This window comes from Stomoxys calcitrans, chromosome 5 (assembly GCF_963082655.1).
Source record: "Stomoxys calcitrans chromosome 5, idStoCalc2.1, whole genome shotgun sequence".
In the NCBI taxonomy this organism is placed as follows: domain Eukaryota; kingdom Metazoa; phylum Arthropoda; class Insecta; order Diptera; family Muscidae; genus Stomoxys; species Stomoxys calcitrans.
In genome coordinates, this window is record NC_081556.1 from 60,884,712 (window position 1) to 60,911,227 (window position 26,516).

Genomic DNA, 26,516 nt, shown 5'->3' on the forward strand with positions numbered 1-26,516 from the left:
ATCACCCTTTATTATATACTATCAGCCACTTATTCCCTTCAGAAGTTACAATTCAAAATTGTAAGAGCCAATTTTCTACGTACAAATATTAGTATGGCATATGGTAGTTGTATTAACACAGCTTTTATTTATACGGCTTAAATTCTCGATCACCTGTATGGCTCCCTACAGCTCTTATGCGCTTTAATTCAAATTTTGCATGTGATATTCTAATGTAACCAAAGATAGCTATAAATTCAACCAATTTCTGTTTAGACTTCGCTTACCTAAAGATCGAAAATATAATCAGCAATTATTCTGTTTTAATTTCTGACAGACACATTTCATTCAGGAATCTGAACCCACTCGAACCAAAGTGGAGTGCATACTAGTATAAGTACTTTAAAGCTTTTATATGATTACATTACATAATAAACAATATGAATGCAATAATAAATTAAACTGCAAAAAGATAGTTTATTTGCCAAACATGGCACCTATCTATATTGTGCTTTTGTCACGTAATCATAGATGGCGGGGGGCCAATTTAGTCCCTTTTTGTTTGGATTTCAATTGATGGGTTACTCAGTAAATCCTACTATTTTGCCGTTCTCTCTCGCGCTCTGTCATCATTTAGCTGCTAATTACATTTCAACTTATCCGCTTATCCACTCGCATGGGTTACCTGCCATTCGTTGGACGTACAAGTCAATGTTTGATCTCTCATCTCATTGTACACGTTCTCCACAAATAACTTGGAGTGCTTATCATTAGAATAACTCGTAAGGACAAGTATTTATATATTCCGCTTAATTACCTCTTAAAATGTCCATGGATGGTTGGTTGCCTCACATAGGCATGCACACGCACGCATAAGTATGTGTACATATAAAGGGTGATTTTTTTGAGGTTAGGATTTTCATGCATTAGTATTTGACAGATCACGTGGGATTTCAGACATGGTGTCAAAGAGAAAGATGCTCAGTATGCTTTGACATTTCATCATGAATAGACTTACTAACGAGCAACGCTTGCAAATCATTTTTGAGGTTAGGATTTTCATGCATTAGTATTTGACAGATCACGTGGGATTTCAGACATGGTGTCAAAGAGAAAGATGCTCAGTATGCTTTGACATTTCATCATGAATAGACTTACTAACGAGCAACGCTTGCAAATCATTGAATTTTATTACCAAAATCAGTGTTCGGTTCGAAATGTGTTCATTCACCGTAACGTTGCGGCCAACAGCATCTTTGAAAAAATACGGTCCAATGATTCCACCAGCGTACAAACCACACCAAACAGTGCATTTTTCGGGATGCATGGGCAGTTCTTAAACGGCTTCTGGTTGCTCTTCACTCCAAATGCGGCAATTTTGCTTATTTACGTAGCCATTCAACCAGAAATGAGCCTCATCGCTGAACAAAATTTGTCAAAATTTGAACACATTTCGAACCGAACACTGATTTTGGTAATAAAATTCAATGATTTGCAAGCGTTGCTCGTTAGTAAGTCTATTCATGATGAAATGTCAAAGCATACTGAGCATCTTTCTCTTTGACACCATGTCTGAAATCCCACGTGATCTGTCAAATACTAATGCATGAAAATCCTAACCTCAAAAAAATCACCCTTTATTTATATGCATAGATGTTCATTGTAGAACTAAGTAGCAGTACACACGTACACTTAAGACCCAAGTCTACCGCACACCAAAGGCGACAGGCTACTCGGTTGACTATGAGCAGCATGGCCTTATGAGTTTGTGTATGTGTATACAAATGTACGTTAGTGTGTTGTAGTCATCGATGTTAATGTGACCAATAACACAACCCAAATCAGAAGAATGCTTTGGGTGTTGCCTTTAGAACAAACAAGAATCAAATGATTTCCAATCGATTTGTTAACCATATAAAGAAGTTAATTAAAGGGCACAAGCACAGAGTGTCTTTGTGTACGAGCGGCTGAACAATTGTATTGTGCTGAGAGTGAGTTTCGGTCTTAAGCGTGTTGATATGAATAATTAATTGGGTTTTACCTAACAAATACAGTGTGCACTACTTGCTATGTATCATACACACTAGAGAATACAACATTTGATTATTTTCAAGATAGAATTTTCGTGCCTGTAAATCGGAAAGGCTTTAAGGCTAAATAGAGGTAAAACATTAAATCAGCTTTGGATGTTCCTACTAAAATGAAAAGTATAAACAAGTAATACGAACGGAAATATTTATACAATATAACTTTCCAAATATTAACTTACAAAGAGTTGTTTATGAAATATCTGTTAACCTACATTGTTTGGGCAGATATGAAGGTAATAATTAAAAACGAAGTATTTCTTATTGGTAACAATGGTCATTTTCATAGTGGACAATGAACAACAATTTCTTAACTCCAAGAAATTTGTTAATAAAAACCAAAACGACATTATTTTTCTTATAATAGCTAAGATGAAAAACATTCATGTGTGCCTTTACATGGCATAAATGTATTCTTTACAAAGTTCAATGTTTACCTCTTCTCTTTTAATATGGAGTTATTAATTATGTGATGTGCTTAAAACGAAAATTTAAAAATATAAACTAATATACACTCAACCAAATTTGTTATTCAAAACAGCAAAAATGTTTACCAATGAAACTGGGAGAGCAGACATTATTGCTGTTTCAGCAAACATAGGACCGCTGCATTAGCAAACATTTCTTACTGTTATTTCAACAAACAAAATCTGCTGTTTTTAGTGCACAAGTCTGCTGAAAAAAATGTATGCTTCTTCTTATGGTTGCCTGTAACTTATTTTGATTACTTCAGGCTTTTTTTTAGAAATCTTGTTGGAGGAGATGATTTTAATTTGTCGAATATTACTATAAAGAAGCTACCTGATCCATCGATTGGTATACAATTCGATATGTGGATGAGTTAGTCGCATTGTTATAGCCTCCACCATAGGATGTTTGTAACACCTCGAAATATGCGTCTGAGACCCCATTAAGTATATATATTCTTGATCGTCGTGATATTTTAAGTCGATCTAGCCATGTCCGTCCGTCTGTCTGTCGAAAGCACGCAAACTTTCGAAGGAGTAGAGCTAGGCGCCTGAAATTTTGCACAAATAATTTTTATTAGTGTAGGTCGAATGGGATTGTAAATGGGCCAAAGCGTTCCATGTTTTGATATAGTTGCCATATAAGCCGATCTTGGATCTTGATTTCTGGAGCATCTAGATGGCGCAATTCTCGTCTGAAATTTTGCACGTGGTGTTCGAGTATCACTTCCAACAACTGTGTCAAGTATGGTTCAAATCGGTTCATAACCTGTTCATTCATTCCTGATATAGCTGCCATATAAACCGTTCTTCGGTCTTGACCTCTTCATCTTTCTTTTAGACGGCGCAATTCTTATCCGATTTGGCTGTAATTTTGCTAGTGGTATTTTGGTGTCACTTCCACCCACTGTGCTAAGTACGGTTTAAATCGGTTAGTGACCTGATATAGCTGCCATATAAACCGATGTGGGATCTTGACTTCTTTAGCCGCTAGAGGGCGCAATTCTCATCCGATTTGGCTTAAATTTTGCATGAGGTGTTTTGTTATGACTTCCAATAGCTGTGCTTAGTATGGCGCAAATCGGTACAAAACCTGATTTAGCTGCTATATAAACCGATGTGGGATCTTGACTTCTTGAGCCTCTAGAAGGCGCAGTTATTATCCAAATCGGCTGCAATTTTGTACAACGGCTTCTCCCACGAACTTCAACATACATATAAAATATTGTCGAAATCGAACTATAGCACGATACAGCTCCCATATAAACCGATCTTCCGATTTTGCTACTTGAGCCTCTACAAAGTGCAATTCTTATCCGAATGGACTGAAATATTACACAATGACTTCTACAATGTTTAGCATTCAATTCATTTATGGTCCGAATCGGACTACAACTTGATATAGCTCCAATAGCATAACAGTTCTTATTCATTATTCTTTGTTTGTCTAAAGAGAGATACCGCGCAAAGAACTCGACAAATGCGATCTGTGGTGGAGGGTATATAAAATTCCGCCCGGCCGAACTTCGTACGCCCATACTTTATTGTAATTGCTCTACTAATGTGCACTGGAAAGCATGTATTCAGTGCTGATTACAAACACCCACTGCGACACATATTTACATTTGTGTTTTATTTCTTCTTCAGCAATCAACAGACTTTTCAGCAGTAAGCCGGCTGCCCTTAAGTTGCAGAACTACTGCCACAATAGCAGCAAAATTAACTACTAATATTCAGCAGACGGTGTTCGCTATTTTCAGCAAACTTTTTTCTATGAGTGTACATATTTAAAAAAATCGGGAATAGAAAATACAAATTTTGAATTAGGACTAAAAAGGTTCTTCTTGGACCGAAAGCGTACTTTTCAGTTTTTCATTTAGACTTAAAAAATATTCAATTTTTAAAAATTAAATATACAACTTGTGCATTTATGCGCTTACAGAAGTTTAAAACTTAGATGGTATAAAATTAATTTACTACCTTCAGCAAATGAGTCTTAAATATAGAATTTTTTCTGAATCCATCTAAGCCTTACTTAGTGTGAAAGTAGGAATTTATTTAAAGACATCACGTAGCAAGTATCATTGGTAATTATGATAATGGTAAAGCCTTCTAGAGGTTCAATAAGTCATCTCATGTATATGGAATCTGTATCTAAATATGAACGGATATTGCCCACTTTCAAGCTCCAAACGACCTGCATTACGCGATTTCGACTGTTACAAGGAGGTGACTACATCGAAAAACATGTGAATAGCCCTATTTCATTTTGGTGGTTTTCGTTTTATAAGAACTACTCGCCTGTCAATATAAAATATGCACAAAAGACATCAGAATCCTTCGAACAAATTGTTGTGCTGAAAAATGTACTAAATCAGTTTCCAACCCGATTTTCTGTACTTTAAAATAACTCTCTCTCTCTCTCACTGTCACTTGTATTACTTTAAATATAGCAAAGTTAAGAAAATGCACAATCGCCCATGAACATTCCATTGAGGAACAAGGCAAACTTCTCACATATCAATGAGTGCTATCCGATTCCAGTTTAAATCCAATGAAAGGAGCCTCTTTTTTATAGCCCAGTCCGAACGGCGTGCCGCAGTGCGACATCTCTTTGGGGAGAAGTTTTTTATACAACATAGTACCTCACAAATGTCGCCAGCATTAAGAGAGATGACCACCGCTGGCATTCCATCCAATGGGGAGGGTATAACTAACTTCGTCATTCCATTTATAACATCTAAAGGCCTTGATCCTAAGTGGATCTTAAAGGAAGTAATTTTCTGAGCTGTGCAGGTAGCATTTGGTTCTGCCTCCAACCATTTTAATTCGTCTATTACCAGTTATAGACTCCACATAAACCCATCCGCGGATTTTACATCTTGGGCCTGAGTGAATATAAATTTTGAAAATATTCTGTTTTGTCTAATCTAAATAGGAAAATATCGAAAACTTAATTATCGGCTTGAAGAGCAGTGAAAACACTTATGTATGGAACTCGACTTTGTTCATATTGCCATCGCGAGCTCAATTGCATCTGGTAATACGTTGAACCCAATTTTTGATGCCTCGGCCACACATTTCAGCCGAAACGGTCTCTATTTGCCGTTCAATGTTGGCTCTGAGCTCTTATAACGTCGATGGCTTGTTGGCATAGCCCAATGAGGATGACGTAACCCCAAAGAAAATAGTCTAAAGGCGTCAAATCTCACAAACGAGACGGCCAATCGACTGGGTCATTTCTTGAGATACCACGCTTACAAACTTACTCTTTAATAAATCGATTGTAATGAATGGTCCATATTGTAAATCGAGGTCCATATCTTTCAATTCAGGCCAAAATAATCAGTGAGCAGTGTGCGATAACGTTGTCCATTCACGGTGACGTTATGAATGGACACGGTGATTCGCATCGTCGACGAAGAAGTATGGCCCATGTGGACTTTCACCTGACCACTAACGCACTTTTGGTTTATTGACGAACCCAAAAATGAGCTTAGTCAAAATTGAAGATAACGCTCTTAAAGTAGCGGTTGCCGACTCCGAATTTCGGTAGTAAATTTTTATGATTTGCACAAGTTTTTTGTGCGTGTACTTTACCATGATGGAAATGTTGAGTTTGCTGAATAAATTGGCAATGACAGTTCAAGTGTGTAAGAGTGCGTTATCATATTAAATTGAAAATTGTCAAGTCCCTATTGGAAACACCTTTATGTTGTTAAAAAGTACTCTTTCAACCCAAAAAGGACCTTTTTAGTATCATTTAAAATGTTGTATTTTCCATCCCTAGTATGCATCCGCTTTCGGCGCCGCATCAAATTTTGCGATAAATATTTGGTAACTCATAGAAAATCACTATATTACTCTCTTTTTGTCTTTACTCACCCACACTTGATCTGATTTAAAAAAATAACAATATCAACTTGTAACACGAACAGAATTCTACTTATCTATACACACTGCATGTTGAAAAACGACTAAACTGGCACGTTCAGTATCAACTGTGATGCGTACGAAACAATTAATATGAAAAATGGATTTTGGAATAAATATGAAATTCTTTCGGTTAAAGCGAGCTCTAATTTCATCGAACATACATTTAGACACATGTCTATTAAAAAAAAGTACAACACATATGATAATACATTTAGAGCGCACAACAAGCCGAATACTGGCCTAGGTTATGTCCATAGTCGCATGGGGCGGAATAATATTCGCACCCTCTTTTCAACCTAACCTAACTTATGATAATATATGTCGCCCTATCCGTTTTTGGCGCATATAAGGAATGCCATGTGGATACCGAAACTGCCAGCACATACGTAAAACACATGTCGTGAAATAGCACCTATACCTATTTCTTTACAAAATAATCAATGACATCATCGTTGAATAAACAAGCGCTTCAAAGTAATCCCTTCAGTATGGAAACAAAGGATGTAGTGCTTCCAAGTTAAAGCAAATTTTCTATTGGGAACTAAAATTTTTTTGCAGTTACAGTTCTGTTCAGTTCTGTTCGTTTTTAATCTTACCTTTAAACTCGTAGTTTGAGATCAAAGTATCGGTATTCCTCTTTCTGTTTCTTCTGTGTATATTATAACTCGGAGTTGATTCGTTTACATTCCAAACGATTTTCTACACTCTCCGCTTTACACACATTTTTATACCCACCACCGACGGATGGGGGTATATTCATTTTGTCATTCCGTTTGCAACACATCGAAATATCCATTTCCGACCCTATAAAGTATATATATTCTTGATCAGCGTAAAAATCTAAGACGATCTAGACATGTCCGTCCGTCTGTCCGTCTGTCTGTTGAAATCACGCTACAGTCTTTAAAAATAGAGATATTGAGCTGAAATTTTGCACAGATTCTTTTTTTGTCCATAAGCAGGTTATGTTCGAAGATGGGCTATATCGGACTATATCTTGATATAGCCCCCATATAGACCGATCCGCCGATTTAGGGTCTTAGGCCCATAAAAGCCACATTTTTTATCCGATTTTGTTGAAATTTGGGGCAGTGAGTTGTGTTAGGCCCTTCGACATCCTTCGTTAATTTGGCTCAGATCGGTTCAGATTTGGATATAGCTGCCATATAGACCGATCCGCCGATTTAGGGTCTTAGGCCAATGAAAGCCACATTTATTATCCGATTTTGCTGAAATTTGGGACAGTGAGTTGTGTTAGGCCCTTTAACATCCTCCGTCAATTTGGCTCAGATCGGTCCAGATTTGGATATAGCTGCCATATAGACCGATCCTCCGATTTAGGGTCCTAGGCCCATAAAAGCCACATTTATTATCCAATTTTGCTGGAATTGGGGACAGTGAGTTGTCTTAGGCCCTTCGACATCTTCCGTCAATATGGCTAAGATCGGTTCAGATTTGGATATAGCTGCTATATAGACCGATCCTCAAATTTAGGGTCTAAGGCCCATAAAAGCCACATTTTTAATCCGATTTTGCTATAATTTGGGACAGTGAGTTGTGTTAGGCCCTTCAATGTCCTTCGTCAATTTGGCTAAGATCGGTCCAGATTTGGATATAGCTGCCATATTGACCGATCCTCCGATTTGGGTTCTTAGGCCCATAAAACACGCATTTATTGTCCGATGTCGCCGAAATTTGGGACGGTGAGTTAAGTTAAGCCCCTTGACATACTTCTGCATTATCGAACAGATCGGTCCAGATTTGGATATATCTGCCATATAGACCGATCTCTCGGTTTTAGGTTTTGGGGCCATAAAAAGTGCGTTTATTGTCCGATGTTGCCGAAATTGTGGACAAAGAGTTAAGTTAAGCCCTCCACATATTTCTGCTATGGGTTTTGCACCGGATTTTGACGAAAGGTGGTTTACATATATACCCGAGGTGGTGGGTATCCAAAGTTCGGCCCGGCCGAACTTAACGCCTTTTTACTTGTTTTCATATTAGTTTAATTAAAAACTCGAATGATAAAGGAAAACTAGAGCAAATAAGGTTAATAAAACTTTGCTTCTCTATCTCCTCGTACACAATTTATTACATACGGTTTGATGCCCTTTCATGAAAACGTCGACAGCAGCAAAAATAATGAAATTAAATGCGAATAATATCTCTAATTAAGTGGTATTCTAATTTAATTGGCCTTCTCTGCCACGCTGTTGGCACTAATAAGCCAATGAAATATCTGTAATTATGGATGCATTCATCCTTCCATTCATGACTGAGATACATGTGTGTTTGCGACTTGCTTTATTTAGATGTGTTTGTTAACGTGTTTATGCGTCGCTATGTTTAGGTGTTAAAATTTGCCAAAAACAGACACAGCAGAAAAATTCTGCCGCCCACTTTGATTATCGCTCCGTACACACCAGCAAAAGTAATGGAATAAAAACACAACAATTAAACAAAAAGCAAGGTAACAAGAGTGTGACAGCGATCATTTCGGGTCTTTGAAATCAAAAATCAAAAATCATAAAAACTAGAATACCGATCGATTAAATTGTAAATGTTTTTTTTTCCAACAAGTTCATAATTGTTAACCATTTCAAATAACAGCAAACGACGCATCTACTAAAATCATATTTACGTTTTTCAAGAATATATTACACTCCACGAAATATGTTCACATAACAAAAAAGATGGCAAAAGCAACAGACATTTTTATTGGCAGCCAGCAAACAGTTTGCTAAAACAGCTGCTGTAAATACAGAAAAATTAACTACTGACAAACAGTGTTTGCTATTGGCAACAGACTTTTGTCTACAAAAGTCAAAAACAATGGTTTTTGTAAATTAAAGAGGCTATGTATGATCCAAATTGATCCGATCCGTAATCCGATACAGTTCCTATTTAATCTGATCTCCGGATTATATTGTTGATCCCAATTATTTGAGCGCAATTATTTCAGATTGAAATTTCGCAATACTCCAGTGACCTTCAACATCTATACCAGGTATGGTTCTTTTTCGTGTATAGTATGTCTCCCTTTTAAACCGATCTCCCAATTTTACTTGTTTAGCCTGTAGAGGGCGCAAGGACGCAGAACGTCTGGGTTCATAACCCAAACATCAGAAAACAATTTTTTCATCGTTGGTTATCCCCTCTCAATGCTGGCGACATTTGTCAGCTTTTGTGCCACTTGGTATGACATCCATGTAAAAACTTTTTCAAAAGGAGGTGTCGTACTGTTGCACGGCGTTTGGAGTCGGCTATAACAAGGAGGCCCCTTATTACTGAGCTTAAACTTGAATCGGATAGCATTAATTGATATGTGAGAAGTTTGTTCCTCTTCCTTCATGGAATGTTCATAAGCAAATAAAGCTAATCTTTCTTGCTCATGACTTGCTTACTTAGCTAAGCCATTTGTGCATAATGTCTTTTTTTATCGAACGTTTTTATTTCTTACGCTACTTGTTCATTTATATTAATATTTTGGAAAACTTTACAGAAAAATATAAATAATAGTTTTCAAAACCGCCTTTTAGTCCGCATTCAATGCCAAAATAAAAATTTTGAATAAATTTTGCCAGGGAGCTTTATGCATTAACTTCTGCTACATCTATCAAGTACAGCCCACAAGCTGACAGAGATTCAATTTTGATCGATCTCTCGATTTGATTCCTTGAACACTTGCAGGATGTAATGCTTGTCCAAATACAAAAAAAAAATCTATTGTAATATCTTGTTAACACATCCCAAATTTGTTTCTATAGAAGGAAGAGCTTGATATATGCGAACCATAGTGGGAGAATAAAGGATTCGGCTCAGCTGAACTTATCACTCTTTTACATATCTTATTTTTGAACGCTTAGCAACACCAACAGTTATCTACGACAACTGTTCGCTAACACGACTATGAGTTTAGTTAAAAAGATTTTTCTGCCAAAGAGAAATTAAAGAAAACACGATTACTTATCAAACAAAACATACTTAATGTCTTTAATCAACTCATCTATATGTTACCAGATTTTTGTTGTGATTGGTTTTCACCACAAATTTTATCCATACTTTGTTAATTTGTTGAATTTTTTTTTTCAAATTTAAAAACAAAAACCAAGGAAAGTACGAACAGAACACATCGCCATACCTATGACATTGGAGGTCACAAATTCACGTTAATAGGACCGTGTTTGAGAGATCGTTTGGTTGAAATCACGTGAGTAATTAAGCTGTCACACAGTCATGGGCGTTAATTAATGCAAATTGAAACTCAGCCACATGCTCGTGAATGACGAAATCGAGGTGGACACACACAGATACGAACACACACACACTTACAATGGAAGATAACAGCGACATCCAATTACGGTGATGTCTTTCATCAGAACAATTGTCCTTAAGGGATTTTCAATTGTCCAATACATTGTTGTTCATCACAGTTGGACAATAATAACAAATGCACAGCATATTGAGTCTTTGTGGATGGGGCTAATTGAGCTGTGCCCACCATTGTGTGATTATATTTCATACCGCACGCATAGACAACAAATTGACATGTCCTCGACTGCAATTATTTGTCAATTGATTGCTAATGTCCATGCAATCAACTCGTTCGTTCTCTCCCAATTCGTAGCAAGGAGTGCTAAAAACGAATTGAATTTATCTCATGTTTAAGCGCATCAACAGTAGATCGGTTGGCCTTTTCATTCCTGAGTAGCTCATCCATTTGACTTGACATGTCTTGACTCTGATGACCATTATGAATATTTAGTTTTATATGAAAGACGGCAAACACACATATTCATTGACATGACATTTAATAGCTGTTAGTTGTTTGTGACCCAATGCCAGAAGACATTAATTTTATACAGGCTAAGGCTTTTACAAACGTGTCATTGAACAGAAACGTTAACGGATGAGACCAAATGGATTTTTACAAAAAGTCCCAAAGAAGCAGATTTTTTACCATACATACTTCTGTCATTAAGAAATTCAAGTCCACGAAAAATACCATCTTCAACTTCAATGAATACCCATTCATTCCTTTGTCACCCCTCGAAATATTGATCTAAGACCCGATAAAATATATATGTATTCTTGATCGTCATGACATTTTAAGTTTTAGGCTAACTTTGGAGCGATTAAAGCTAACCGCTGTAGGTCGATGGCCCATCTTTGAATATAGCTCCCATACAAACCTAACTCCAGATTATACTTCTTATGCCTATAAAAGGTCAGATTCTGATCCGATTTGGCTTAAATTTTGAACAATGACTCCTCGTATGACCTCCAATATCTGATCCGAGTCTGTTCAATACCTGATATAGCTCCCATTTAAATCCGATTTTTCATGTGGTTTCGATAAAACTTGGATAACGGATTTATATTTTAGTTCTGGTGATTAGGGCCTCCATCATATACATTTATATATCCCAATTCTCTGACTTGTTCTAGGTTGAAGAATGACCTATAATGGTGCGTTAATACAAATTTGGGCCTGTTCATAACAATTTCCATTGATGTTTAACTCTCCAGGAATGACACTTTAAATGTGTTCGTCAACTCATAAATTTGTGCAAATTTGCACAAATTGTTGCTGGAAGTCGTTTGCGTACTTAATTTACCAGCAGAAGAGAGCGGGAAAGTGCGTGAGAACAAGCTAAACTTTGAGAGTTTGGTAATTGAGAGCTAGCAAATTTCTACTGCAGTTTTTTTTCGGATGTTTAATTCAAATAAACAGCAATAGAGAGCAAATTAATGAAATTTAGTGGAAAAGTATGCGATCAGACCTTATTTTGCTACACCCCTGCACTTCCATTTGGAAACATTTTGCAATTTTGTTAAGCTAAAATTTAATTCGTCTTACTTATCCAGATTTTGCATTTAAAGCGAATTCAACGCACTCCCTATTGAGTTGCATTCACACGCTCTGCATGCTGTGTTAGTACATGAGATATGACTATTCTGCAAACAAGAAAAAAATACGTTAACATAATATTTGTGGCAGTGATTCCATTCGCCTAGGATAATGCTCTTCAACTTTTCCTCGTCACACGATACGCCTGTAGGATATCATGGCTACCGACGGTCATTGCAAAAGGACTTGAATGATGCAAGACAACAGGACAGCTAAACAAAGCAAACAGATGCACAAAGGTTGCCGTGTGGGAAATGGTAAAATTTTCTCATCCAACTGTCATACGACCAAGCTGCTGACCGACCAACTAGACCAACATTCGTGCTATTTGTTGAAACAATATTTGCGTTGTTAACTCAAGTGTTGAGTACTTCTCATCGTCATAGCGGCAATGTTTTTTTATTTCTCCAGAATATGAAAATCTCTCATGCATCCATGCATTATCACAATCACAAATTTCATTGTTCAGAACATGTGAAGGCAGAGGAAACTAACCAAGTATCACCACGGCAATCATTGTGAACTAGCAATTTGTAGAGAGTGGAATGATCGGCTGTACTGTGTGATTCATTAATTAAATGTCTACCTTTACATCCGCAAATCAAATACATCATGTTGTATTTGATTTGTTGATGGTTTCCGTCCATAGGCATACCTGGCCTGGTATGATGTGAATACAAGGTCATTGAAATCATGCCAGTTAAAATAAACCCCATGATCATCATCGACTTATAACACGTAGAATTTTACGACGATCAGAAATATGATCGGAAATGGATATTTCGATGAGTTGCAAACGAGGTTAGCACGTCCGCCTAAGACGCCGAACGCTTGGGTTAAAATCCCGGTGCGAATATCAGAAAAATGTTCATAGGTTGTTATACCCTAACTAATGCTGGCTACATTCGTGACGATATCAAGCGGTATCACGATACGGCACGCCGTTGGGACTCGGCATAAAAAATGAGCTCCCTTTTCATTAGGTTAGGTTTAAGTGGCAGTCTGCCATCATCAGTTTTCGTCCATTGAGATACAACAGGAACAGTTCCTGCCGTTGAACCATCCAGATCGCTTCAAAAAACCCAATAACTTGCGAATGTGTACATCTGCTAAATCAGACAGGTTCTCAAAAAAATGAGAACCTAAGGTGGAACTCCTTCTAACTGCTGGTGCGGGACACACACACAGAAGATGTTGTATAGTCTCTTCTTTGTCGATGTCCTCACAACTTTTAGCAGCATTCAGTCTGTCAGCATGTTTTTCGATTAGACAGTGACCTGTCATGACGGACACAATGACTGAGACGTCTGTTCTAGCCAATGACAACAAAGCAGTAGAGCTCTATAAGTCTAGATGAGGCCACATAGTTTTGGAATGCTCACAGCGCCCTCTTTGTGACCATCTATCATTTGTTGTCCTTCGGGCCTCGTGTTGAGAACTATGCTTACATGTTGGTAGAGGCATACCCACAGATTCCATTTTCCCTAGAATGTGTACAGTAGTGCCTGGTCTCGCAAGCTCGTCTCTATGGCCCAGAACAGATGAATTTTGAACTGTTCAGCCATCACTTTGAGAGGTCTGCGACAGTCGAGGGCGGTTTTTGTGTTCAGAAATACGTTCTCCAGAGATTTAATGGCCGCCTGGCTGTCTGAAAAGATATTTATGCCAATCGTCGTAATGACATTATATCTTAGCCAAAATAAATAAACATATTTAGTTAAAACTTTGCACATATAAATTATAACTCTTAATACAACTCCCATATAGACCGATTTCGTATATTTTATCCGATGGAGATGAGATTTTGAACACTGATTTTTATAACACCCCTCGATAACCGTGCCGAATAGTGCCCCGATCAGTCCATATTTGGCTATGGGTGCCATCAGGTTAATTAGCCAGGATTTTATTTTGGGGCAAAATTGCCAAAATTTTTCACTTACTGTGAAATTGGTTAGGTTAGGTTGAAAAGAGGGTGCTGATGTGTATGTCCATAGTGGGGTGAATTAATATTTATCCACCCCACTATGGACGTACACATAAGGCAGTAAATGTAAAATTGGTAATTATATCTCTTTTTTATTTATTGGAAGATTGTGGTCGCTTCTGGGTACAGGAACTGACCCATAAATTCAGAGCTACATTTTGTACTGCTTGCCAACACACCTATTTATAGGCCAATCTTTAAAATCTCTCAAAATATGCTTATCTTTGCGAAAATTTTTTGTTTTAAAGTAATAATTTCGGCGAATCAGCTTCATTATTCTGAAGAATTTTTTTTCTTTTGCGCTCGTTTTAAATTAGTTTAGTTTTATTTTTCAACAGATTATTGTTTGTATCAGCCAATTCGTTTTAAATTACTTTTATTTTACACTTTTAACGCTAAATTTATTCGGTCTTGAAATAATTCATACAATCGGATATTGGCCGGCTGCAGACCGTAGGGTAATCTGTTTCTATTGCAAATATAACAAGTAAAAGCGTGCTAAGTTCGGCCGTGTCGAATCTTATATACCCTTCACCATGGATCGCATTTGTCTAGTTTTTTTTTCCCGGTGTCTCGTTTTAGGCAAACAAAGGAAAGGAAAGTATAAACGAATAGAATTGCTATGTTATTGGAGCTATATCAAGTTATGGTCCGATTCGGACCATAATGGAATGAATGTTGGAGACCACAGTGGAAGTCATTGTGTAATATTTCAGCCAAATTGAATAAGGATTTCGCCCTTTAGCGGCTCATAAAGTAAAATAAGTAGATCGTTTTATGGGGGAGCTGCATTTGGTTATATACCGATTCAGACCATATTTGACACGTATGTTGAGGGTCATGGGAGAAGCAGTTGTAGACTTCATCCAAATCAGATAAAAATTGCGCTCTATAGAGGCTCAAGATGCCAGATCGGTTTATATGGCAGCTATATCATGGGACGATTTGAACCATAGTTTGCACAGTTGTTGAAAGTTATAATGAAACACGTCGTGCGAAATCGGAAAGGATTTGCGCCCTCTAAAGGCTCAAGAAGTCAAGACCCCAGATCGGATTATATGACAGCTATATCAGATTTTGCATTGATTTAACCCGTACTTGGAACATTTGTTTGAAATCATAACAAAGCACTTCATGCAAAATTTGAGCTAAATCGGATGAGAATTGCGAACTCTAGTGGCTCAAGAAGTCAAGATTCAAGATCAGTTTATATATCAGCTATATCAGGCTTTCATCCGATTTAAACAATACTTAACACAGTTGTTGGAAGTCATGATGAAATACGTCGTTCAAAATTTCAGCCAAATCGGATAGGATTTGCGCCCTCTAGAGGCTCAAGAAGTCAAGACCCCAGTTCGGTTTATATGACAGCTATATCAGGTTATGGATCGATTTAAACCATACTTAGCAGAGTTGTTGAAAATCATAAAAGAACACTTCATTTACAATCCCAACTAACCTATACTTTACTACTTCGAAAGTTAGCGTGCTTTGGACAGACAGACGGACGGACATGGCTAGATAGACATAAAATGTCATGACGATCAAGAATATATAAACTTTATGGGGTCTGAGACGAATAATTCGAGGTATTACAAACAGAGTCCATCGTAACGCAGAGGTTAGCATGTCCGCCTATGACGCTGAACGCCTGGGTTCGAATCCTGGCGAGACCATTAGAAAAAAATTGTCAGCGGTTGTTTTCCCCTCTTAATGCTGGCAACATTTGTGAGGTACTATGCCATGTAAAACTTCTCTCCAAGTGGAATTTATCTGCATTTTGGATTAGCGGTTTGTAACCGACCATATTTAGATGCAGCTACCATATACACTGATCTTCCGTTAAATCCACATTAATTACCCCATCTTGCTGAAATTTAGCACAGTGAGTTGTGTTAGGCCCCTCGATATTCCTATCGAGTATGCTTCAGACTGGACTTTATTTGTATATTGCTGTTATATATACCACCCATAAAATGCACGTTTATTGCCCGATTCGGAATAGCTGTGCGTGGCCTTTTGACATCCGTGCCGAGTATGATTCAGATCGGATCATATTTGAATATATCTGTCATATATACCCATCTTCCGATTAAAGGTCTTAGTTCCATAAAAATTGAGTAACGTTTTGACCACTAGACTTTCGTGTTGAGTGTGGTTCAGATAGGACCGCGGGGTATCCAACTCTATTGCCTCCCTTCATCATCGTCGCAATGTGGGTTGTTTGGCGCTGTTCTATCGGTACTTTCATGGTGTGTGTTCGCCTGATATTAGTCTTCTTATTCCTGATGTAAGGATGTATGTTAGCGATACTAGACATTCCAGGAACTCACATTAGGGAAAATACTTATTTCGTATGTGGAGTCGACTTCCGGCTAATATTTTTCCCACCCACTTTGACATCCAAAGATTTAAGACAAATGTCAATAAGCACTACATCCCAGAATGACAGCAGAATGACTTGATCTTGCCTTGGGTTCAAGCCGTTTGTAAAAATTTCTACATATCTTTGAATGGCTCATATAAAACTTGTATGCTATGTGGATGTGCATTCGCCTGGGTCGCCAACGCATCAGAGACAACAAGCCAACATTAAGGGGAAAAAACAATCGCAGCGTTTTACTCTCTACGGGACTACGTCGAGTTAGTAGCAGTCAGAAAAATGTCAGTGCATTCTGGTAAAAGATTAAACGAGCCATGCAAAATCCTTTTGCAACACAAAGAGTTGACTGAATGGGGGAGAGTACAACATTCACCGTTGCAATTGCATCTCATACGTGCAACCACCACAAACGATAGTCGACGGTGACAACGGCAACAATGACAACAAAGCTATGTAAACACACACTGACACTGACCACATATTGAAATGACGCCGTGAACTGCTTTGCGTTGGTTGACTTGGTTGCATCAGAGACAATTTGAATATCCAACGAACGAGAAAGGAGCTTAAAAGCATATTATTAAAAACATAAAACGCCACATAAAACCATAATGATTAAATTTGGGGATTGCATAAAGGCAATTTCCGTTCATATAGATATATCCTATACGACGTTAAACTGCGATTTAACTTCTTGAACTTCTAGAGGTCTTCATAGCCCCCATACGTACCGAACCATTTGATTTGACATCTTGGGTTCGTAGAATATTTACTATTTGCCACACTTTTTTTGTATGTATATATCTTCTAGGTGATGTAGAAGGCAAATCGGGATACCGGTTTATATGGACCGGATCATAACAAAACATAACGCTTAAAGTTTCAGCTAGATTGGACTAACATTGAGATTTTCAGATGCTAAAAACGACAAATTGGGAGATAGGATTATATGGGAGCTACATCAGATTAAAGACGTATTTGGACTGTACTTGGCACGATCAGAACACTACATATAAAATGTAAGCCAAATCGGATAACAATTGCGGCTTCCAGGTGCTTAAGATGTCAAAATCTCCCTGTTCAAGTGGGAGCTATGTCAGGTTATACCATGATATAATTACCAGGAAGTGTACCGTAAACAGCTGAGTACAATTTTGTCTCGCGAAGTGTACTATCTGTCAACGGGTTTTGGTTGTGTGTGTGTGTATTATAGTTATGGTTCGTAACTATAATACACAACACACAAACAACGACAAATGGCGCGAACTAGTAACATACACAAAATCAGAGTTGCACTAATCACTGATTTTGATAGATAGTGCACTCAACATTTTTTTGTTGGGCAACTGCCACTACCTGTAAATGAATATATCTTGGGTTATACACCTTTTTGGACGATACTTGTCACGATTTTTGGAAGTGATTTATAGTAGAGCAAAGAACTACATGAAAAATTTTAGCCAAATTATAAAAATATTGCGGCTTCTATGTATATTGATCCTATATGGCCCATTTGCAACACTTTAAGGGGTTGCAGAGCAATATTTCCAGATGTTACAAACGGAATTACTAGATTGGTATACCCCCATCCAATGGTCATTTCACATCAACTCAAAAATACCAAAGTTTTGCAAAGTTTTGCATAATCAAAAGCAGCACACAATCAAATCCAGTTACATTCAAAAATTCATCAATGCCCAAACCAATATTCCAATGTTGTATTAAGCAGCCAGTTTTGCTTCCTTTCGACTCTGTGCCATTTTGGTATTTTGCACTGTACACTATGCATTGCTTTTGGGCCTAGTGTTGACCATTTTAGTTTACTTTGGATGTCATTAGATTTATGCCTACCATGTGGTACTTACCAACACCTAAAATTATTATGTTCGCCAACCTCAAACATGCTGGGCTAGACGGGTTTTTCTGCGTTTCGAGAATGCCAACAAATGTGAAACTTACCAAAGCAACATCATTTGTGGTGGCGTTAAAAGCTTTCGCTGGTGGCAGAATGATGATCCTGCAAAGTGGTAGCCCCAAAATATTGAAGTTGGGAGGAACTCCGTGTAACACAGCGCTATTTTGCATCATTGTTTTGAAGGTGTATGTGCATTGTTTTAACCACTCTCAGTTCTCAGTGTTGTCTCTACAGCTTGCCAAACTGCGAACAGCTTCAACACTCACTTGCAGACAGTCTACTCCAAAGTGGATGTCAGTCAATAAAAGGCACTCTGAGTTTTCCGCGCTAACCGCGATTCTGACACTTTGGTCTTAACCATATGCCACGCTAGATAGCGCCGCAAAGATTTAGTTTTGTAATGGTTTTTGACGCCCATCCCGAAATTGGTTTACATTGCCACAGAGTTCAGGTTACGAGAGCATTCGGTAGAGCACGTAATAATGCAGTTGAACATTTTTTTAAATGCTTAGGATAACAATTGCAAACAATTGACTAATGGCAGGTATAAAGCTCACCTTAAGTAGTGAAATGAACGCAAAAGCAACTGAAGAAAATCTTTTGTCATCTACTATAGTATTTTGGAAAGCCCTAATTTAGGTTGAGACCAGTGCTATCATCCAAGAAAATTATTTCCTACCAAAATTTATAAACCTACCAAATGTTCTACAATCCAAAAAATGCTGTATTTTTATACCCTACACCATTACTGTGGTACAGGGTACTATAACTTTGTTATAATAACTTAGTTATTGTAGCACCTAGAAGGAAGAGAGATAGACCCATTGATAAGTATACCGATCGACTCAGAATCACTTTCTGATTCGATTTAGCTATGCCCGTCTGTCCATGTTAATTTGTGAAGAAAGTACAGGTTGCAGTTTTCATCCGATCGTCTTCAAATTTGGCACATTATTTTCTTAAGCCTAGAAACAAAGTCTATTAAAATTGGAAAAAATCGATTCAGATTTGAATATATCACCCATATATATGTTCGTCCAATTTGGACTAAAATTGCAATTATATCGTCACTTGTAAACCGATTCTCACGACCGATTTTGCACGAAGGGTTCTCTTATAAGTCTCGACTTTTATTGGCGAATTTCATAGAAATCGGCACAGATTTTGATATAGCTTCCATATATATGTTTGTCCGATTTGGACTATCATTGCAATAATTTGGTTATTTGTTATCCGATTCCCTTATGACTCACTGTATTGCTGTTGAATTTAATAGAAATCGGTTCAGATTTAAATATAGCTCTCATTTGTATTTGTGTCCGATTTTGACTAATACTCAATAATTTAATAATTTGTTAACCGATCTTTACAAAATTTGGCACGCAGGTTTCTCTTATTATACTTCTGATGGTTGATGAGTTTCATAGAAATTTGTTCCGTTTTAGATATAGCTCTCATTATATGCATCGTCCGATTTTAACTTTTAAGGCCTTTGCTAACCCATTTATCAATCGATCTTCTCAAAAATTTGCACAACGATTTACATATCAAATTTAAGCAAATTTTAAATTCGTCGACTTAGACCAATGTGGTGTAGGGTATCAAAAGATTGGCTTCGCCCGACTTTAGCCCGTCCTTGCAAATTGCAATTTTTGCCCATAAACATTCCACTAAGGATCAGGAGCAGACTTCTCACATATCAATGAGTACAGTCCGATTCAAGTTTAAGCTCAATGATAAGGGGCCTCCTTTTTATAGCCGAGTCCGAACGGCGTGCCGCAGAAGTTTCACATGGCATAGTACCTCACAAATGTTGCCAGCAATTGGAGGGGAAACCACCGCTGAAAATTTTTTTCTGATGGTCTCGCCAGGATTCGAACTCAGGCGTTCAGCGTCATAGGCGGACATTCTAACCTCTGCGCTACGGTGGCCTCCTTTGCTCGTCCTTACTTGTTTTTAAATGCACCACCGAAGTGTTGGATCACAACAAATTATTCATTTTCAACCCTACAAAGTAGGGCTATAGAAGTACTAGTCATAGGCAAAGTTCGATGAGGTCACCCATATATTCCGATCTCCGATAAGAATCTTGAGCTGATAAAAGTCGTATTTTTGCCCCGATTTCGCCGATTAGATAAGCGACGTCCGGATTTAAGGTATTGAGTCCCGTTTTAGCTGTGACAGCGAGTTCCCCTGGACTCCTTGACATATGGCTATGGACCTGACCCTATTTGTAAGTAGGTGACATTTAGCCAGATCTATCCTTTGAATGCTATGCACGCTCAAAAACTCATTTCCAGAATTTTCAAATATTGGATCGAATCCCTTGACACTTGTACCAGTTGCCGTCAAACTTATGCACTTTTTCGTTGAAATTTGAAACAATGGCACTCGTTGTAAGCGTGCCACTGTATTATTAACTTAACTGCCATATAGACTCATCACTCTATATAATATGTTGGACTGTAAAAGGCGCATATTATATCCGCTTTAGCCGAACAGAGAGTTAAATTAATCCCCAATATGTTTGAGAATTATAGTCTAGGTCCGAATACAATTTTATATAGTTGTATATACCTATTATCCCTCTCTAATTCTGGCGACATTTATGAGGTACTATGCCATGTAAAAACTTCTCTCCAAAGAGGTTCGCATTGCGATAGGCCTTTCGAACTCGACTATAAAGGGGAATCCCCTTACCACTGAGCTTAAACTTGAATCGGACAGCACTTATTGAGAGAAGATGTGAGAAGTTCGCCCCTCTTTCTTAGTGGAATGTTCATGAGCAAATTTGCGTTATAGACAGATCTTTGGAACTAACAATTATGGTTTTGATTGAAACGTCAAGACCGATGTGAATGGGGGTACATAGATCGTCAAAAAAAATTTGTATCTAATCCAATATGTCGTCCCTTCATTGAAGAACTTCATCAGGGATAACTCTACATTCTGCATATATTCTTAACGATCACACAGACACGATTGGAAGCGAAACTATTTTGAGTTACACAGACGAATACTTCACCAATTTACTTGGTATTTATATGTTTGAAAAATCTGAAAGTGAATTAATACCAAAACAACGCCATATGGTGTGGATGATGTGAAGCTTTTTACATACCATACGTTATTGTTCTAGTATTAATTCACTGTTAATACCATTGGCAACATGCGGTACAAATTTTTCTTTGGTGTATAGCTTAAAGTATTGATTGATTTTGCAAACCTTCACAAATATGGTAAATTTAATCAATTTTTTCTAAAGCTATAATCAAGGAATATTTCTCTATTTTAGATCAATAAAAAAAAACTTTCAATCCAATTTATACTGGCGATGTTTTGCCCAATTGTACCCACTGCTACACTTTGTTCATTTAATTTTTTAAGTTTTTCCACAGTGCTACCCATAACCACAATCAACACATAATTTCCAAATCAGCTTAGTGGACTTATTCACCCTTTCCCACTAATTATAGTTCATCACATTGGCACACATCACTCATGGCGGCCAATGCAAAGAGCTAGTTAACCTTTATTGCAAGGACACTTACCAAGTTAACGGTCATTTGTAGTAGTTGATTTGAAATCATGTCAAAAATTTCAAATTACAAAATGCAGACGGTCACCAATATGAAAACCGAACAATACTTGTATGAAAACATGTCGTCTTGAAGCTCATTAAATAATTCAATCCCCATGATGCCATTGCTAGCTCCCAACCATGTTGCCAAAGTAAATATTTGGCCTAATGCCAGCAAGCATTTTTCTGGGGGAAAGTAAAAATTTAAATTTTTTAAAAATGTTTTCGTTGAAATTCTATTGACGAGCATAGGTGGTCACATGTGCACATACACCCAAAATTCTTCTCTTGTTCAAGAGAAAGCTTAAGAGAAATCTCTTTAAGTTACATGCTCTGCGTGTAGTTTTAACGAGTGACGAAGAGAAGGCGAACCCGCGCATTTATAATATGTCGTGGAAACACAGATGAATGATAACGAGTTGAAGAAAACGAACTACGAATATGATAAGCAAAACAAAAATCCAACTAGAGAGGAAAACAGAACGGTCTCGCTACTTCTCGGCCGGGGCATGCGCAGTAGACCAAGCGACTGGCTCCTTGTTGGTTTGATTTGTTTACGTTCGCCGTTATCTCTTAGCCGCATCGGACATGCAGTAACAGATGTTTTAGCACATTTCACCATGGTCTGGGCCGTTGGCCCAATTTATCATATGGGGTGTGCGTGTGCACGTTTGTATGTATGTCGGTTTTTGTGGCAGCTAGCAGTGATTTTCCAACTGTGGCCCCGATGATAGTGATAGCGATGTTGATGACGACGATTGCATGCCATTTGTCATTTCCTTATGATAAACTTGCCACGAATTACGTGCACAAGAAAACTGAATCATCTTCCTGCCAGACGACCAGACAAGCAAAACAACTGCCAATAAAATGTGTTTGGCATTTGTCGCCATGCCTTTCGATATTATTTTTAACCTTCTCCGATTGCCGTAAATAGGGCAATGTCTACTCTCAAATTTGGGAGGAGCACCATGCTGAATGCCCAACGCCGTGCCTTTTAAATGTGGCCCTATTATTTCCGGTTTAGCGTATTCGTATGGATTTGACCGCGCGTGGATTTTGCATCAAAGTGACCAATCTTACCTCTTAAAGAGTAACCCTTCGCTTCTTGTGGATAACTAATTTGTATTTTGTTTTTCCTTTTTAGATTTTTTTATTGACTTCCATTCTGTAGCCAACAAAACAGGAACTTGCGGCACATACAGAATAACAAACGAGGTCAACAAACTTACTGCGTGCGCTTAGACGCAGAGTTTGTTGCATGTTTACCTGGACATTGTGTTGGCAGTCGTGAATATTACAGTGACTCAACGTTAATTACATATCGAGTGGATTTAACTCAAAGTGAGAAAATAATAAAACAAGAAAACACGTCTTAATTTTGGATTTTCAACTGTTGCGGAGGCTGAAGTCATTTTTTGCTATTGAACAAAAATGGCTGAAGCTGAAGGAGGATCGGAGCAGGATGATGTTTCATTCTTGAGGACGGTGAGTACATATGATTATGTCGTATAAATCACTATAAGCATCAAATTGAGGTAGCCAGCCAAATGTCAGATTTATAAGAATCCAACAAGTCTTAAATATCCTTTTAGTAGTCATTAGAATTTCATTAGCAGTGTTAAATCAATACAAAAGCAATTCCTTATTTTCATTTACAAGACGATCAGAATATCCACTGATTCTTCAGTTTTTCATCAATCGTTTGGAAGGAAGAGAGCTAGATCCATTGATAACTATACCGATCGACTCAGAATCAATTTCTGTTTCGATTTTGCTATATCCGTCTGTCGGTCCAGACTATACGCTTATTCTAAATTTTCTCTTACGTTCCCTTTATAATTTAAGTACGTCAATATTATTATAATTTAAGTACCTCAATATTTTCTACATCTAAAATATTATTACAGAATCAGACAGGTTCTCTAAGAAATGAGAACCTAAAGTGGAACTCCTTTTGACTGCTAGTGCGGGATACACACACAGAATATGTTCTGTAGTCTCTTCTTCTTCTTCGATGTTCTCACAGCTTCTACAGCGACGTTAACGGCAACCTTCAATCTATCAGCATGTTTTCTGATTAGACAGTGACCTGTCATGACGGACACAATGACTGAGACGTCTGTTCTAGCCAATGACAGCAATGCGGTATATCTCTTCAAGTCTAGATTAGGCCACATAGTTATGGAATGCACACAGCCACCTCTTTGTGACCATCTATCAATCGTTGTCCTTCGGGCCTGGTCCTGAAAACTTAGCTTACATGTCGCTGAAGGCATACTCACAGATTCCAGTTCCCCTGGAATGTGTAAGGTAGTTTTTAGTCTTGCAAGCTCGTCCAGCTTAATATTCCCTGGGATATTTCTGTGGCCCAGCACCCAGAGCAGGTGAATTTTGAACTGTGCAGCCATCTCGCTGAGAGATCTGCGACCGCCGAGGGCGGTTTTTGTGTTCAGAAATACGTTATCCAGGGATTTAATAGCTGCCTGGCCGTCTAAGATGATATTTATGTCAATCGCCGCTCCGACATTTATCTTAGCCGTGCCACTACTTCCTTAATTGCAAGGTTATCCGCTTGATACGCATTGCAGTGGTCGGGTAACCTTTTTGATATGACCAGTTCTAGATCTTGAGAGTACACCCCAAAGCATACGTGGTCGTTTAGTTTGGAACCATCCGTATATGTAACTTCTGTTACCATGGATATCGTAGTTCCAAGCGATCCTATCAGGAATAGTGGTACAGGACTTTTTATCAAAAAGCGGCTCAGATAGGGTGTAATCCACACTTCCTGAAACATCGGATATTGTATCAAGTATAACACAGTGTCCGTGGCCGCCACATGGCCAATGAGAAAGCTCCTTTGGCGTCACGGCAGTGATCGCAGAAATTTGTCTAGCCACAATGTCCGGAGGAATTAGATGTAGCATTAAATTCAGTGCATCAGGTGGTGTCGTCCTCCGTGCGGCTGTGATGCACAAACAAGCCATCTTTTGGATCCCGTTGAGTATTGAACACCAGGTAGACTTTTGAAGCGCCGTCCACCAGACCACAACATCATATAGCATTATAAGTCTTACAACTGCAGTATATACCTAATGCACGATACGCAGTCTAAACTCCAAACTTTTGTCAATGGCTGCAGGAGTATAGGGCACACGTTGCCTTTCTTGCCCTTTCCAAAATGTTGGATTTGAAGTTCAATTTCTTGCCCAGCAAAACACCCGGATATTTTGCGCTTTCTGTAAATAGAACATTCTTTCCTCCCAAGAAGACAGGTGGTGGCACTATAGGCCGCTTGTATCTCCTGCTGAAAAGAACTACTTCTGTCTTACACGAAATTATACCTAAACCACTTTCAGTAGCCCACTTCGCTGTTGCACGAAGAGCTTCCTAAAGCATATCTCTTAGAGTGCTGGGAAACTTGCCACAAACCGCAATTGCCACGTCATCAGCAAACGTACACCTCCTGGAGGTGCTCCTCTGATGACCATTTTTTTAGATCCACAGATCCCAATCCTGTCGTAATGCATCTTTTAGTAAGTATATGGAGTATAACATGCAGTGGTTCAAATGTACCAAGGGTGTGCTTAGAGATATAGTTTTTTGTTTGAACTTTCGGATCTCACCAATTTTTCTTAGCGCACAACGATACATTTCATTTGAGCGTTGATCCCCGGAGGCAATTAGACTATATCGGATCCGATACCGGCCTGCATCGTGCCTGCATGAAATTTTGCGAGGATATCGGAGTAGACTAATGACAGTCCATTGGCTTTCCCACTCCAATTTTTCCTACGTATGCAGCCCTGTTCATCTCCCTTTTCGGCATCTGCCATTACCAAACTGTCCCTAGCGACAGTTAAACCCTTCTACTATTGTTTGCCGTAGTTATTTTAGGCTTGGAATGCACTCCAGGTGACCGCAGCATTTTGGCTGACTGCTAGGCAGTTTCCGAATCTAAACGTGTAGTCTTTGGGGTAGCCTGTGCAGCGAATTCCGGAGCCCGATTTAGGGAATCTCTCTCCCTATTAGTGAGAGTCTTAGGATCATTCGCACCAAGACTCTCAATAAAACAGAGAGCGACGCGTCTTCTATTATTCCAACCTCTTAAAGAGCGTGTTGGTTTACCGGGGAAGGCCGATGACCCAGGCAAATTATAGTCATGCGATCGGAACCGATTTGAGCCAAGTTGCATAAAAATATGGAAGAGCCTAACACAAAGCACTGTCCCAATTTTCAGCGAAATCGGACAATTAATGTCGCTTTTA

At 38.3% G+C, this 26,516-nt stretch overlaps 1 protein-coding gene across 11 annotated transcripts in view; it reads left to right on the forward strand.

Annotated features, from left to right (window-relative positions):
- The window catches only part of LOC106095874 (ryanodine receptor), a 163,464-nt gene that overhangs the window by 8,699 nt on the left and 128,249 nt on the right, over positions 1-26,516 (forward strand). For all 11 annotated transcript variants that reach the window (XM_059370147.1, XM_059370148.1, XM_059370149.1 and 8 more), the window contains exon 2: positions 23,393-23,733. In XM_059370147.1, the coding sequence (XP_059226130.1) occupies positions 23,680-23,733 (54 nt within the window). In that variant the 5' untranslated portion in view covers positions 23,393-23,679. The remainder of the gene's footprint in view (positions 1-23,392; positions 23,734-26,516) is intronic.